Here is a 15,932-nt window from a genome sequence, read left to right as displayed (position 1 = left end):
GACGACGGCAGCCACGAGGACCTGCAACAGGACAGTGAGTGGGACGATGGCAGCCACGAGGACCTGCCTGTCTGGCCCCGGTATTCCTGGGGTCATGGGCTTGATCCCACCTTTCTCTCTGAGCCTTAAAAGCCTGACACCCACGCAAGGCCTGCTGGTGAGGGTCCAGCAGCAGGTGCCCTCCAGGCTCGGAATGGGCCTACCCTGTGGCTATGGTTGGCCTGGATAATGTGGGGTCCCAGAAACCATGGGGGTCCCGGCTGTGGTGCCTCCCCGCGCCAGCTCAGGCCCTTTAACCCCACTCTCCGAAAGAGGCACCTGGCCGACCTGGATACTCCCAAGACCACCTTGAAGGGCTCTTATACCAGCCCCCCAATAAACTGGGGGGCCCCTGTCAAATGGAACTGGGGCAGGGCCACAGACAAAACCGAGTTTCAGACACAAAGAAGGCACTAGAGAGACACAGGGTCAAGATGCCGCCGGGAAGTCTTCCCATCCTCCCCCACCCCCTTCTAGGCCTCTCACAGTGGCCTGGACCACCAAGGCCCCTTCTCCAGGGGATCCACAGGCCCACCTTGTCCTGGGTCATGGCGTAAAGACTGGCCAGATCCGGGGACAGCACCAGGTCCCGCTTGATTCTCTTGTTGATCTCCACGAGGATGGAGCCATACTCCGCGGAGCTGCCATCCGGGGCAAGGTACACCTGCAGGTGTGAGGGCAGGTGCGTGAGACGGGGGTCTTGCGCAGATGGCCCCCCGGGAGCCGCCCTGCCCCAGCCCCAGGCCTCACCTTGAGGACCCGGCCATCGGAGGTGCCCAGGAAGGCAACAGTGTGGCCATTCTCCGCGGTCACCACCACGGCTGTCAGGTTCAGGCCGCCACGCCGCAGCACGGCCGTGGCTGCCAGTCCATCTCTGCTGCCCAGCGGGTAAGGCAGGTGCTCAGAGCCACACGGGAAGCTCTCACTGGCGCCCTGCGGACCATGGTGTCGTCAGCCCTGGGTACACATCCCCTTGCTCCGGACGCCCTCCCCACGAGGGATCCCGGCGCCTGTGGTCCCCACACACGTCCCCAGGACCAAGGGTCTGTGGAATCAGGGACCCCCCCAAGCAGGCACTGCACGGCCGATGCCCAGCACGGGCCTGGCACTGATCAGACCCCTGGAAGAAGCAGTGCCCGCGGGGCGGACCCCACCCGGGGCCCCCCCCCCCCCACACCGCCCCCCTGGGCCCCACACGCTGGGGGGTCAGGGACACGCCCGGCAGCAGCAGCAACACGCAGACCCACACAGACGCAGGCCGGGCCGGCCTGTGGGAGCAGGTGCGGAGGCCACATACCAGCCCGTGGCCGCCACACTGGATCTCGCCGTGGAAGGGCTTGTAGAAGGTGTCGCGGCCCGCCTCCCGGGTGCCAGCGTAGCAGGCGTTGCGGCTGGCCTCCATCTTGGCATGGACCTCGTCCAGCGGGAACAGGCAGAGGCCCGCACGGGGCCCCCCACCGCTCCGGCCATCCCTGCTGAAGACGGCGTACAGCACCCTGCTGGTACTGAGCACAGCCAGAGAGGCCGCCAAGCAGGTGCCAAAGGCAGGGGCCTGGGGGTCACTGGGGTCAAGGCACTCCAGGTCCATCTCCAGGTAGGAGTAATAGAAGGGGTCTTGCTTGCACATGCGAGCCAGGAGCGTGCGGTTACGGGGCGGGTGCTTGTCCTGCTGGTTGAAGACGAAGAAAACGTAGAGGCCATCCTCAAAGGCAGCCACGAACTGCTGCGTGTTGGTGGACAGGTATCCGGCCTTGTAGGTGGCGTGGTCCGTGTAGGCCTCGAAGGCCTCCCTGCCCTCGGCCCGGTCCAGCAGGCGGGTGCTCACGATGATGCCATTGTCATGGGGCCCATTGCCTTTGCCCACGAACAGAACCCTTTCACCACCAGGGCTCGTGGCGCTCACCAGCCCCACCGTGGTCACACTCTCATCATTGCTGGCCACAAAGGACTTCTCGCCGCTACCGTCCTCATAGAAGAGGCGGGTGGAGATGTTGCTCAGAGCACGCAGGGCACAGATGCCCTTGAAGAGGCTGCCGCACTCGACGAGGCGCTTCCCGGGCGGGTCGAGCAGCAGGAGCTGGTTGGTGTTGTCGGTGAGCACAGCTTCGTGGCACTGGCTCTGTTCAATGGGCGGCGTGCACTTCTTATTGTCCCGGGCCGGGCCCGTGACCGCCTGCTGCCCCAGCTGCAGGTCAGGAGTCAGCTGGTAGAGCACATTCACGGCCCCCACGTACACCACGCCCGATGCCTCGTCCACAACCAGGTGGTTCAGCTCGGTGTCGCTGCGGAAGATGTCCAGCTTTCGGGGCCGCAGGCCTGCACCTGCGCCCGCCAGGCCCAGGAGGGTCAGGGCCCAGAGCTGCAGAGCCATCGCCCCCGGCACCCTGTGGGAAGAAAGAAGGGTCAGGGGAGTCCCCGCTTGGAGGAGCCCCCCATGCAGAGGAAGCACCCCCTCCAGGGCCTCTCCAGACCCTGCCCAAAAAACGAGAACACAGGCCAGCGAGGGTCAGGGCCGTGCAGGATACACCTGGAGTGCCCGCCCCCCTGTCGTCCTCCTCTCCAAGGAGACTGACTCCCAGCCCTTCTCAAGAAGCTCAACCTATAACCCAACCTACTGACCAGGGTCAAAGCACCTGCAGGCCCACCTCCAAGGCAGTGGAGCGCCTCCTCTACACAGTCTCCCAGGTACTCACGCAGGTGTCCTCCCCACATCTTGTGACTGCAGGGCTCCATAAGCCACAGAGCACAAGCCCAGGCTGACAGGGGACAGGCCCTGGACATGCAAACCGCACACCTGTTGCACACCTGACTCTCTGCACATGGTGCATTCTCCCAAGAGACACAGAGAAAACCAATGGAAAGGAGGAACCAACGGTGTGGATTAGGGAAGGTGCACACACTTTTTTTTTTTTTAAAGTAATCTCTACATCCAACATGGGGCTTAACTCAACCCCGAGATCAAGAGTTGCACACTCTTCTGCCACATGCCCCCAGCACACATTTATTTATATTTGCCCACCAGAGCCACTCGGACCTCAGCTCAGCCCTGCCTCCCCACCTACCTCCCCTAGCCTCCAGGCTCCCTCCCCCTGGTGAACCAGCAGAGGAACCCACAACAGTCCGTCCACCCTGCCTATGCGCTCCCCACAGCGGACACTCAGGTGTAGGCACACAGGAAGCAGGACCCTGGGAGGAATTTCCAGAATCCACCACCAGCTCTCCAAGAGGGGGAGAGCCTGGAGTCTACAGTGAGTGTGCTGCCTGCAGGGCTGGGGCGGGCCGAGCCGCTGTGCAGGTGTCTGTCTGGGCACGTTCCTGCACATATGCAGGCCCACGCATGTGTCCATCTGTACAAGGGATGAGCTGCTAAAGCCAGGGTGAGACAAAGTGTCCCCAGATGAGAGGACCAGAGCGTATGTGGTTCTCCCTCCCCAACTCAGGGACACAGGGATCTCGGGGAAACTCAGGCAGGGCCATTCTGCCTCTAGGCCTCTTCCATCTTGGGGCTGTCCCAAACCTCCCACCTTGGGTGACCTGCTCTGTCTTGGTCAGAACCCCCTGTACAATCCTCTGCTGGCACCCCACAAAGTGCCCTCTCCAGATGCGTGCATGAGCGCTCACCCTTGCATCCACTGTAATCTGCCTGCGTCTGGCATGACATTTAGGGCAGACCTGCATTACCCTATGCCTGAGTGGGGCCAGACCCGGATGGCAGAAGGGAATGAAGGGCCCAGGCCCTGGCGTCCCAGACTCCCTAGTGCAGCCCACACTGCACTTGGAGAGGAGCTGGTTCATCCTTTGTGGCCTCCTTAAACACCACCTCCCTGGATAGGCTCTTATTCCCCCGAGAAACAATTTCTTTTCTACTACCCTGTCCACATCCTGACTTGCCCCGTGTCCTGTCCATCTCTTCCAGGAAGGCAGAAAAGCATCTGAGGAGACATTTCTTTGGAGCACCGGCTTTGGGCAAAGCTGTGTTTACTGGAATGAATTGGCTTTTTCTCATGGAACCTGTGATTCTTCCATCAAGCCGGCTTCCTTCTTTGCTCGGGCCCCAGGCTGTGGCTGTTCGCCATCCCCCCGCATCCCTCTGTTCCGAGTATCCACAACCTTCCTCAAACCTCTCGAGGAAGTATAACCAAGAAGCAACCAACTGACAAAGCCCTCTCTACCTCAGAATCACTGCAGGGCCCCTGCTGCCCCTGCAGGGAACCCCCACCTTGTACTGGAGTGCAGAGTTCTTGCCTGGCCCCTGGTGACCTCACATGCCCTCCTCGCCAACCACTGGAAAAGGGGCTACCCACAGGTTACCTGGAGCATGTCCAGCAGGGGAGACAGCAGGGACCTGGTAAGGAGACCCTGGCTGCCTGGGGCAGAAGGCTGGGCAGTACCAGGGTGAAGTGAAGGTGGCCCAAGGCAGGGTGGTAGGAGGAGAGCCACGGTGACCCCTGATAGGGGAGATGGTCATGGCTTTAGTCAGAGATAGGAAGATTTCACAAGCCCTTCAGGGCATCCCACTGAACGGTAGGGGTCCCTACCTCTGCAGACCCCTCTCTGGGGGAGAGGCGAGCACAGTCTGGGAGATCCCCAGGCGTGGAGCCAGGCTGTCCCTGACTCTGAGACTGCGCAGAACCAGGCGCACCAGGCCCTGGCCGCCCTGGCCGCTTGGGTGCCCGCGGGTACAGTCCCTCCCCCGTCCCTCCCGGGGAAGGAAAGCGCCCAAAGACCCGCCCCCTCGCCCTCCCCCCACCCTTAGCGCAGTGTCAGGGCCCAAAGTCCACTCTGCGTCGCCGCCTAGGGTGAAGGGGGTGGGGACGTGGGCCTCCCGGCCCCTCGGCCTCCTGCCCAGGCTGGCCCTCCCCCACCCGGCCGCGCTCACCCGGGTCCCCGCGTCGCCGCCGCGACCCCGGCCCCTGTCGGCTCCCACCGGCCTGCTGGAGCTCGGAATGAATGGAATGTTCCCGGGGCCCAGGGAGGGAGTGCAGGCGGGCGGGGACGGGGCGCGGGGGCGGGGCCGGAGTCCAGGCCACCCCGGCAGCAGTCAGCAGTGGTCGGCAGCGGCCTGGGCAGCGGTCGGTGGTCGGGTGGATCGCCCCACGTGGACCCAAGGAGCCCAGGGCTCCTCTGCTGGTCTGTAAGCGGGGCCAGGACCCAAAGACATAGCTGACCAAGTGGGGGAACTCCTGGGGCACTCCTGTTCTGAAAAAGCTTGTCCTGGACCCTCCCTCAGCCTCGTCCTCTGCCCCAGAGCCCCCCAGGTCTTACACCGTAACTGCTCAAACTTCTGGGTATGTCATCAGGGAGAGCTGGACCAGATCCTGCCACGGGCATTAAAGCTGGTCCAGATACTGTGCTGTTCACCACCCACACTCCTGCCCCAGGACCCCTCTGGGTGGTGGGCAGAGTGAGACTTAAAGCCCAGTGTCCAAACTCACCCCCCACCCAGGCTGAGCCCAAGTCATCCAGGCTGGCAGGAGAGACTTGGGTCACACTCCAGAGGCAGCAGCTCCCCCACCCCACTTCCTGGATAAACAAAGCCTCAGGTGACCTGCCTGGGCAGGTCCCGGAGCAAAGGGTGACCCACCTGACCAGGGAGCTCAAGCCACTGTGCGGGAGGCGCCAGGCACAGCCAGCAAAGCTTCCTGCCGCTAGCGTTCCTAGGGTTCCTGGAACGGGCGCTTCCTGTTTTGAAGGCAGCCCCAGGACCCCTGGCTCACCGGGGCTGGCGGGGATTTCCTTAAGGGCATCAGACGGCCTTCTTCCTGGCTGAAGGCCGGAGGTGCACTTCCAAAAAGTTGCACAAACTCCGGCCTGTTGCTGGCCCAGAAAATGTCTGGACAGGCACTCCTCCCCCAAGCCCAAATTCCCAGTCCTTGTTCCAGAATCCAGCTCTCCTGCCAGTCTCACTGTAGAGCCCACCCTCCCAAGGAAAGCTTGGTCTCAGAGAACTGGGGGCAGGGGGTGGGGGCACTGGCTGGGAGTGGCCCCCGTGGGCAGGACATATTTTTTTTTTTTTTAGATTTATTTATTTGAGAGAGCAAGAGAGCACACACACACTTGGGGGGGTGGGCAGAGAGAGAGGGAGAATCTCAAGCTGACTCTGCACTAAGCACAGAGCCTGACATAGGGCTCAATCTCACGACCCTGAGATCATGACCTGAGCCGAAATCAAGTCGGAGGCTTAATCAACTGAGCCACCCAGGCGTCCCAGGGCACTTGGGTTTGTGCACACTGGGCCCAGCCAGACCAGAGCCTCAAGGTCACCACCCACAGCCAGTGGAAGGCTCTAGCCTCACTGTGTGGCCGTAGCCCCCCACTGCCTTCCCCAGGTGGGGCCCAGCCTCCACTCACCGAGGCTCCAGTCGTCCAGCTCAGTCTCTGCTCTGGGCCAGCATCAAGATTCTCTAGGAAGCAAAGGAGCAACAGTGGTCTGACCACAAGCCTGGCCTGCGTCCCCCTGTCTCCTCTGCTCCATATGGGGGGGGGGGGGCAGCAACTCAAGAGATCTCATCTGGCCTTTGCCACCCTGGAGCAGGAAACCCCCAACCTCCTCTGCCTCCTCCACCCTGCTCCCAACACAGCCCCTCCCTCAGACACCAGCCTCCAGGTCCCTTAGCCCAGCACCCCAACACACACACACCCACTTGGTCTTTCCAGAATACAAGCCTGACACATCCCTCTCTGCTCAAAAAGGCCCGGGGAAAAACAGGGCGAGGAACAGCTCCCTGTCATTATTAAGTCTGTTGGTACCAGCTACCTTTTTAAAAGTAGGTACATATATTTGATTAAAATATAAATTGCTTTCTGAAAAATAAGCATACCCCTGACCCCCAAATTCTACTTACTAGCTGTGTGACCTTGGGCAAGTTACTTCTCTTTGCCTCACTTCCCCATCTGTAAAATGGAGATAGTCCTAGTGAACTCCCCCCAGGAGTCTGTAAGGACTAAATGATTCATTCAAGAAAGCCTCCAGTGAGCCTGTTACACTGTAGCACTCAGTAAAGCTTGCTCTTGTACCCTATCATCTTCCATAAATATCCATGTACATCCACGGGGGAGACCTGTCCAAGGATACTTCTTGGCATGGTTTATCATGATGAAAATGTAGCAACTACCCAGCATCCAACCAGAGCTCCCCCCACTCCAAAAAAACCCAACCAGGCCCACACGGGGGAGGTCTGTGCTGAGTCCCACGGAGCCTAGACATGTCAGGGGCTGCCATGGTACAGGAGCCCATGTGTCTCCATGGGCGTGTATGTGGACATCAATTTAATTGCTGAGAAGTTCTAGAAGCTTTCTTTCAAACTGAAAATGGTAGTAAAGCCTGGGGGCAGGGAGGAGGGGACTGGGATAGCAAAATAACTTCATTTACCAATTTTTGAAAAAAATTTACAGGGATATATTCACATATTGTCTAAATAAAAAGGGGTATATACCTAATGATAATGATTGCCTCCCCCTAGCCCACCCCCTCCAGCTCCACTCTGCTTTAGGATATGGCTTTCTGGACCCAACCATCTTTCCTGGCCAATGCCAGCCCCTCCCACATCCAAGGTTCAGCCACTCCTGCTCCCCCCTTTGGCTCCCAGACCGGTTGCCCCCCACCCTCACCACTGTGCCTCCAACACCTCCTCCACAAGGCCCAGGCCCTTGCCCACCCCCATCCCACAGTGTCCTGTGCGGCACACTCTAACATACATTCCTGGAGAGCAAACCCAGGCAGGACCTATGGCAGATCCAAGGAGACCAGCTGGGGCAAGGAGGGCAGGGCAGTGAATGCAGCCTGTGTGAAAGGGGCAAAGGGCCACTCCACAGGCAAATTCAGGGGGCAAACCACTGGGCGTCAGTATAATGCAGTCTCTTGAGAAAGCAGGGGCTGGCCTGGCCTGGAGGCTGTGGCCGTCACAGGTGGAAACTGCGCTGGGGTCCACAGCACATGGACTGAACAGTTCATGCAGACCTCCCACCTGAAGGGACAGCATGCCGGCCTCCGTGTGCCTCTCTGCCTGATGCCTCAACCTCCTCCATCTAGCCTCTGAACTTCACCCTGAGGTGAAGTTCACCCTGAGTCCTTAGCCCCCAGACGGGGGTGTGTGTGTGTGTGTGTGTGTGTGTGTGTGTGTGTGTGTGCTCTGAACTTCAACCCGGGGCATGCCTAGGAATCCCCAGCCCCCAGGCAGGGTGGTGTGTTTCTGTCTGCTGCAGGCAAATCCAAGAGAGGCTGGCCTCTTCCAAGGGACACCTTCTTCCTGAGCCTACACACACTCATCCACCCAGCCCCCACAGGCACACAACCCCCTCCAGGGACCTATCCTGACTGACCATGCTGGGTCCTACTCTGAGACCCTCCCAGAGGCAGCCCACTGATTTCTTCTTCCAACATCAGGCTCCTCCAGCCAAAACTTCCTGCAGAATGAAACCTGGAGCTCTCCCTTCCTCAGCCACCAAGTCCTGGGGCCTTTCCTAACTCAAGGATGCCTCTCTCAACCACCCAATCCTGCTGGGGCCCCAGCTTCTCTCAGCTAGTCCATCCTTCCCCCAACAGCCAGGCTTTCTTGCCTCAGGAAGGCCACTCTCCTGTGCAACCACAGGCCACTGAGGCCATGGCTAGTCTCCCACAGGCACACACACCCAACACCGCCACACGGAAGAGCCTCAAGGGCACAACTCTGGAGCCAGACTTTTGTCTTTTGTTTTTGTTTAAAATATTTTATTTTTAAGTTACCTCTACACCCAGCCTGGGGCTCGAACTCACAACCCTGAGATCAGGAGTCACACACTCCACCGACTGAGCCAGCCAGGCGCCCCTGGAGCCAGACTTCTGGATTCAAACGCCAGCTCTCTGTCAATTTCTATCTTGGTGATGTGGGTTATTTACAAAGCTACACCGTGCCTCAGTTTCCCCATGTAAAATGGGGGTAATCACAAAATCGATCTCAGTGAACTGCCATGAAGTGTAAGCAAATCCATGTGTGGAAGTGCTATGGCTGTACCCACAGTGGGGGTGGTACTCTGGGTGACTCTGATGTCTCTGCTTTGCTCTCCCCCACACCTTGCCCAGAAAACTACCCATCCCTCAGAACCTCGAGATACCCACCCTGACCTGGCCCTGTAGGATGGTCACTCATCCTCCGCGGTCTACAGCCTTCACTGACAGGCCTGCCACAAGCACATCTGAACACAGGAGCTGGCTGATGGGCACCTGCGGGCCTGAGCCCAGTGAACCAGGAAGCTGATGGCATCACAAATGGAGGGGCTGAACACACAGGTGCCCCTGCAGCTGATCCCCAAGCCTCACACATGGCGCTATTCCCTGCCCCAGTCAGAGCACGGATGGGAGGCAGGTCTCTCCCCCACACCTCCTCCTGAGCAGGAAGCAGTAAGAGTCTCTTGCCAGATGGGTCCCTGTGGTTCCCCGCAGGTTCTGTCTTCCTCTAAGTCACGGGCAACCGGCCCCTTGCATGGGCAGGTTCTGCACCCCCCACCCCAAAAAAAGGTCAACAGAAGGCCCCTAAACAGGAAGGGCAGAGTCCTCACTCCACACCGGGCTCCAGAGTTGGGGCCTGTCAGTTTCCCCCTCCGCAGCCCCCAGCCCCACCTGAGGGATGGCTCTGTCTGGGGTGCCGGCCAAAGTCCAGGCCACTGTTCTCTAGTCAACACAGACTGAGCCATTTCTTAACGCTGAAATCAAAACAATACACAGCACCTAGGCCTGGTGGACGTGGGGTCCAGCTTGGGGACTGTCCCTAGCCAGGCCAGCCGACCTGTGGGCTCCGGAAAGGAACCCGGATGGGGCTGGGATAGGACAAGGGGGACAGAAGAGGCGCCCAGAGACCAAGATGAGGACTCAGGCACAGGCAGACACAGAGAAAGGGAGGTTTGGGGGGGGGGGGGCGGTTCAGTGGGCTGCCTCTGGCGGTTCTGCCAGGTGGGGACAGATACAGCCCACTGCCTCCCCAACCGTGGGGGGTGTCCTGGCACCGTGTGGAGGGCCCTAGGAACCCCCAGTCGGGCGGGGAGCCAGCCTCCGGGCGGCAAAGCGCCACGTGAGAAGCCAGGGAGTCGCCCCTCCCCCGCCCGGCAGCTGGCAGCCAGGGGACCAGGCCTCAACTCTCCCGACGAAAATGCAAATCTGCAATTAGTGGGGAGCGTTAAACAAATCAGAGGAAACAAAACAGGCCGAAACGCCGGCGATTTTGCCGTCACCGGCAAATCCGAGCCTCGGCTGTTTTCAAAACAAGCGCGAGGGAGGGGCGTGGATGGGGTAGGGAGGGTGGGGGAGTACCTGCCCGGGAGGGGTGGGCGCCCAGCGCGCCCCCGCCGGGACGTCCGGGGTCCTGCGGGCCCAGCCCCGCCCGCCGGGTGCCCCGGGTCAGAGGTCGGCTGGAGGGTAGGGGGATGGGGAACCGCCCTGGCCGCGTCCCCGCCGGGCTCCCCGGAGCGCGCGGCACGGTCACCTGGGAACGGCCCCGCGTCCAGCGCGCACCCTCGGAGGGGAGCACGTGGGCGGCGCTCGAGCCTCACCCGGGACCCCAGGACGCGCCGGCGGGTCGGACAATGACGACGGCGGCGGTCACGTGGGCAAGGGGAGCCGCCGCCGCGGAGCGCTCACCTGGTGTCTAGCTCAGCCCAGCGCACGACCGGCCATTACCTGCCTTAGTCCTCCTGGCCCGGTGGGTCAGTCCCAGGGCTCGGCCTCCTCCTTCGCTGCCGGCCCGTCACCCACCACCTTAGCCCTAGCAGCAGCCTGCATGAATGACCCCGACCAGGGCGAAGGCTGAACTCTCCCAGCACAAGCACCTAGGGCAGGGGTGGGGCGTGGTGGGGCGGGGCGGGGCTCTGGGGACCCATTGACGTCGTAGCCTGAGACTTGCGTCAGCGCCACCAGAGCCTCCCACAGGACCCCCTCTCCACCAGCAAGGGCTCCTGGGGCCAGGTTCCTCCTACCTGCCTAGACTGCGGGCCCGACTGTCCATCCCCAGCCTGGGTTGGGGGGAGTGCCCAGCCTCCTGAAGTCTGGACTCCGGGTCTCAGCCTGAAGTCACCCGTAGCTGGTGGCAGTGAGGAGGTCACAGGCCCAAGATCCAAGGCTAAGGAGCGTGTGCCCAGGGAAACCCCAGCCCGTTCTGCTCCCATCCCACTCCCACCAGCCTCCCACTCAGGCTTCTGATGCTTCTTCCCCCTGAGAGCATCCAGGTGACCTCTCAGCAACTCTGTCTGAGGCCTGAGGACACTGTGACCAGGGTTATCTGCATCCAGCCCTCGCCCTCGGGTGTCTCACAAGCTTGCCCATCAAAGCCTGGGTGTGTGTGCTCCAGCCCCCTCCCTGTCTGTCCCTCGTGGCTGTCCGTGCACACTGGGATCCCCGTGCTGTCAGCAAGCGGGCAGCTCTCCCGTCCCACTCACTGCAGCCTAACACTGTGGCCAGGTGGCTCAGAAAAACCCGAGAACACAGTTTCAGTAAATGATACTCTGTGGACCCTGGCTGCAGGCAGTAGTCCCCAACCTCCTTGGCCTCCCAGGCCCTTGGGCCAGAGGTGGGGTTTGTTAGGTTCTGATGCCTCCCTCCTGAGTCCCAGCCACCATGTCCCATCTGGACATGCTTAGGCCCTTCTGGGGTCGCCCCAGGTCCCTCCTCTGCACAGCAGTCCTTGGATCAAAACATTCCACAGCTCAACACTCTCCACTGACGGCCCTGTGCTCCCCGGGGAAGACCAGGCTGGGGCCCGCTAACCCGTCCCATCTGCTCGGCCCAGAGCCCCTGACAGCTTCCTGTGTGCACCGAACTGCGGTGTGCTGGGGACCCGGGAACGGTCTCCTCCCCTGGCTCGCACAGTGGCCTCAGTCAGTAGAACAGCCGGCAGGATGGGCCTGGCCTGTAGGCACGTGTGGACATCCTCCTGAGATAACCTCAGCAGTGGGTAGCCTATGGTCGGACTGAGACAGAAAGAGGGGGCGAGAGATGCGGAGGGGCCAGATTAAAGGCTGGGGCCAGTGGGGGGTCGGACACTGCGGGGCGCCCAGAGCACAGATGAGGTCTCCAGCCACCACCCAGGTAAGAGGAGCAGTTCAGACAGCTGTGCAGACACAGAGGGGCTCCATGTGAGTAGCCCCCACACCCGACCTGGAAGAGGCTGAGGGCAGTCCTACGGGCATTTGGGCCTCAATGACAGGCAGGAGCCACTGGTCCCGAGGTTTGGCCTCCCGGCCTGCCTGTCTGCCCCGCCTTTGAGCTGCTCCCACTCATCTCCCCTCTGCAGGCCCACCTCCCAGCTGACTGGATGCTGCAGCTCAGGGCAGCCAGCAGCTGGCCCAGGACCAGCCCCCACCCAGAGCCCCCTTCGTGGGCCGTGTGCAGGAGGCAGGAGTGGGCGTGGGGGGCGGACGGGTGAGGGCCTGAGCAAGTGAGGAGCAAGCAAGGCCTATAATCTCCCCATCAGTCTGTCAGCGCCTCGGCGGTCACCCCAGCCCCGCCTCCTCGATCACTACCGAACCCCACAATTAGCCTGGGGCGCTGTGCCAAGCCAGCAAACCAGCCACCGCTCACACACGTGACCACACATGGGCAGGCACATACATCTGTGATGCCAATGAAGGACCCGCCAACAGGGCTCCTTCTGCAACACCCAGCGAGTGTCCCCGGGACAAACAGCCCACGGAAGTTCCCCAGACTCAGGCTCTTGGGCCGTGAGGGGCTGTGTGTGGGAGGAGTCTTGGGGGGCCCCAGCACTGGCGTAGCCCAGGCTGCCCAGAGGGGCCAAGAGGGCTGGCAGAGCTGTGCAGGCCTGGAGTTGGTCTGGAGAGTGGGACCATGTGCGGGAAGGGCGGGGGCAGGGCCATCTACGCAGGTGCAGGGAAAGGCTCCAGGCTGCCGCCTGCCATTCAAGTGTCCTGTCTAGGCAAGGTTGGGGGTCTGGCAAGGTGCACTGTGCTTGGGGTGGTGGGCAGGGTCTGGGGGCCAGGCTAAAGGTGGGGCAGCAAGCAGAACCCCACAATAGCAAATAGTCAGGGTTTGGGGAGGGCAGAGGGACTAGGAGTCCCTAGTAAGGAAATGCCCCAGCTCAGAGTGAGGTGGGGTGGTGTGACATGATGCAGGTGCTGGGGAGGCAACAAGCTGGGCTGGACGGCTCAGGGAGGAGGTGGGGGCTGGCCTCCCCAGGACGCACCCAGGAAGGAGGCCCAGCTGCCTGCGGCCAAGCCCAGCCCCTCCGGCTCAGCAAGATGCTGAGCCTGTGCTCAGACCAGGGGCCGCCTCCAGGAAGCACCGCTGGCCCAGCCCCCCTCCTTCTCCCTGGCCTCCAATCCCCAATCCTGACACCCTCTCCTGGTTCCTGAGGTCCCTCTGGGTGGCTCCCAAATCAGTCCTGATGCCAAGAGGGGGATGAGGAGGCTAGCCCTCAAGTCTCCTGGCCCCTGTGGGGAGCATCTCCAAGAGGAGGGCAGATGGACCATGCTGGATCCCTTCCCACCCACCCTCACTCACCCCTGCCACCTTGCTCTGCTTTGCTTGACTTAAAACGGCTTCTCCTACTTGCTAGGCAGGAGAGGGCTTGCCACCTCCTCCACAGAAGGCCTCACCCCAAGCAGTGGCCTATGCCCTGGCGCTCCTGGAATGGGGGTGGGGGTCTAGAATCCACCTCTCTGTAGCTGGGCCCCCATCCCACCCAGGTCACCCCACCAAGCTGCCACCCCACGGCCTCTGAACCACAAGTGCTACGGGCCCCCTTGCACCCCCAGACAGAACCATGCCGCCTGAACTATCAGGGCTGCTCCCAGGCCCCTGCCTGGCACTCCTCCTCCCAGCACGAGGACCCAGCTGAGAAGAGCACCCTCTGTCCCCGTCCCCCACGCTGCCTGCTGGGGCCTCTCGGGATGGCCTCTGCCTCCGCAGCCAGCTTGGGGCCCAGTGGTGTGCTGGGAGGGGATCCAGTGGCACCCCTGCAAGGCCCCATCCAACGCATGGCCCATGGCCCGCACAGGGGGCATGCTGGCTCAGGGGACAAGACCAGAGCAGAGGGCCAGCCAGAATGGCCTTGGGGGCAGACGCTCCTGCCCGGATGCTCTGTGGATACAGGTGGCATCCTGAAAGACTACCATCAAACCTTTTTCTCTTTCTCGCTTTTCCTGAAAAGGGGGCCCAGCTGGGGCAGCGTTGGGCACAGAGATCTGAGCTCCCCAGTGGGCCTCTCCATCCCGAGCCTCACATGGGAACTGCTGGCCAGCTGTGCCAGAGGTGCCAGGGGGCACGGCCCCAGGGGTCTGGTCTCTGTACCAGAAAGTGACCTGTCCAGGGCAGGGCTGATGGCAGAGCTGAGGTCAGAATGCAGGCTGCACCCAAAAGGCTTCCCTCTTCCTCCCCGTGGCCCTGGGGCCAGGAGTCACCTAGCACGATGACGGGGCACTACCAGGCTTCAGAAGTCGTGCCTCTCAGGGGCTGAGGACGTGGGTGTGGACCCCGAGCCCGGCCCTGTCTGCAGATGCCCCCGGTCCCAGCTGGGGGTGAGACCCGCACAGAGATACCAAGCACTGGGGCAGACTAGCGCCAGCCACAGTGGGAAGTGGCAGAGGCCCAGTCTGTGTGTGTGGAAGGGGGGCTGAGATGTGGGAAGGTGGGGTGGGGAGACCACAGAGAGAGACAAAGTGGGAAAGAGAAGCTCAGCTCCGGGCCCAGGCCAGCCCTGCAACTGTCCCTGTGACCAGCCTGATCACCATCCATGGCTACACCAGGCTCCCTCTAGGGGACTGGGTCCAGTCACTGTCACGAGTTTGTGAATCAACCACAGAGCAGAGGAACGAAGACCCACTCAGGTGGCCCTGCGAGCAGAACAGCAAAGGGCCAGCCCAGCCCTTCAAATGCTCTGCCGGAGGTGACCCACTGAGGCAGGGTGAGCTGTATGCTGGCCTGACCCAGGGCTGGCCAGGCCAGGGCAGCTGAGAGGACCAAGGTCCTCCTAGCCTTGAGGCAGAGGGAACTAGGAGCCTGTCAGGAGATGTGAAACCACGGAGGGGAAGGGTGTATAGGGACCACAGGAGAAAAGAGAAGCTCCGTGGCTCCCCCTGGAGCTGCCCCCACCCCACCAGCCAATTACAGGCCCCTGATCCCGCCCCGTCAGCCTGTAATTTGAGTCCAAAGACAATTAGCTACAGGCTGGCCCCACCCCACCCCACAGCCCCACCCCAAACACAAATACCCACTAGGCTCTGGAGGAGGGACTCTGCCCAGCCCCCACCCTCAGCGAGGGCCTAGCCCCCAGGGAGCCCCCAGGGAAGCGGGTTGACCTCAGAAGTTATGGCCAGGGGACCACCAAAGCCCCGCCAACTGGCCAGACCTGGGCTTGCGTTCTGGCAGGTCTGACCTGCTTACCTCCTCCCCCAGCCTTACCCAGACCCGAACCTGTGTCCAAGGCAGGCAGGCTCTGGACACAGGAGTCTCCTCCACAGGGAAGAAAAGCTTATTCACCCACCAATGAGGCCTCCTGCCGGGCACCTGTTGCGGCAGCAGGGACTGAGGCAACTCACAGCAAGACAGCCCCCGGAGGCAGAGGGCATGGCTCCTGCGTGTGGCCCCGCCCAGAGCAGAGAAGGGGCCACAGGGGAGGGCGCTGGCACCCACAGCCTCTCCTCACCAGTGCACCCCTGCCCACACCCAGCATCCCAGGGGGATCTTCGGCTCTGGGCCCAAGATGTGGGTCCAAGGCAGGAAACAGGATGCCATGTTCCCAGAGTGGCCTCAGTCCTGGGATGGCTCAAGTGCCTGCAACCGTGCCCTCTTGGGGAAGATGGGCATAGGCCATATGGACCCCTCCCCAGGCTGCCAGCCCACCCCAGTGCCATCCAATTCAATCTCTTCTGCTCCACTCCCCTGGGCTAGGGCCAGGACCCTGGGTTTCCTG

At 61.8% G+C, this 15,932-nt stretch overlaps 1 protein-coding gene across 3 annotated transcripts in view; it reads right to left on the bottom strand.

Moving 5' to 3' along the window:
* Window positions 1-15,932, bottom strand: part of PLXNB2 (plexin B2) — a 29,522-nt gene that overhangs the window by 11,171 nt on the left and 2,419 nt on the right. For 2 of the 3 annotated variants that reach the window (XM_044915307.1, XM_044915309.1), the window contains exons 2-5: window positions 6,391-6,443; window positions 1,337-2,423; window positions 790-972; window positions 575-703 (exon numbers count right to left, since the gene is read on the bottom strand). In XM_044915307.1, the coding sequence (XP_044771242.1) occupies window positions 575-703; window positions 790-972; window positions 1,337-2,410 (1,386 nt within the window). In that variant the 5' untranslated portion in view covers window positions 2,411-2,423; window positions 6,391-6,443. The remainder of the gene's footprint in view (window positions 1-574; window positions 704-789; window positions 973-1,336; window positions 2,424-6,390; window positions 6,444-15,932) is intronic. The other variant, XM_044915308.1, reaches the window with a different exon arrangement.

Source organism: Neomonachus schauinslandi, chromosome 5 (genome assembly GCF_002201575.2).
Source record: "Neomonachus schauinslandi chromosome 5, ASM220157v2, whole genome shotgun sequence".
NCBI classification, from domain to species: domain Eukaryota; kingdom Metazoa; phylum Chordata; class Mammalia; order Carnivora; family Phocidae; genus Neomonachus; species Neomonachus schauinslandi.
Note: the sequence above shows the minus strand (reverse complement) of the source record. Positions and strands in the feature narration are given on the sequence as shown.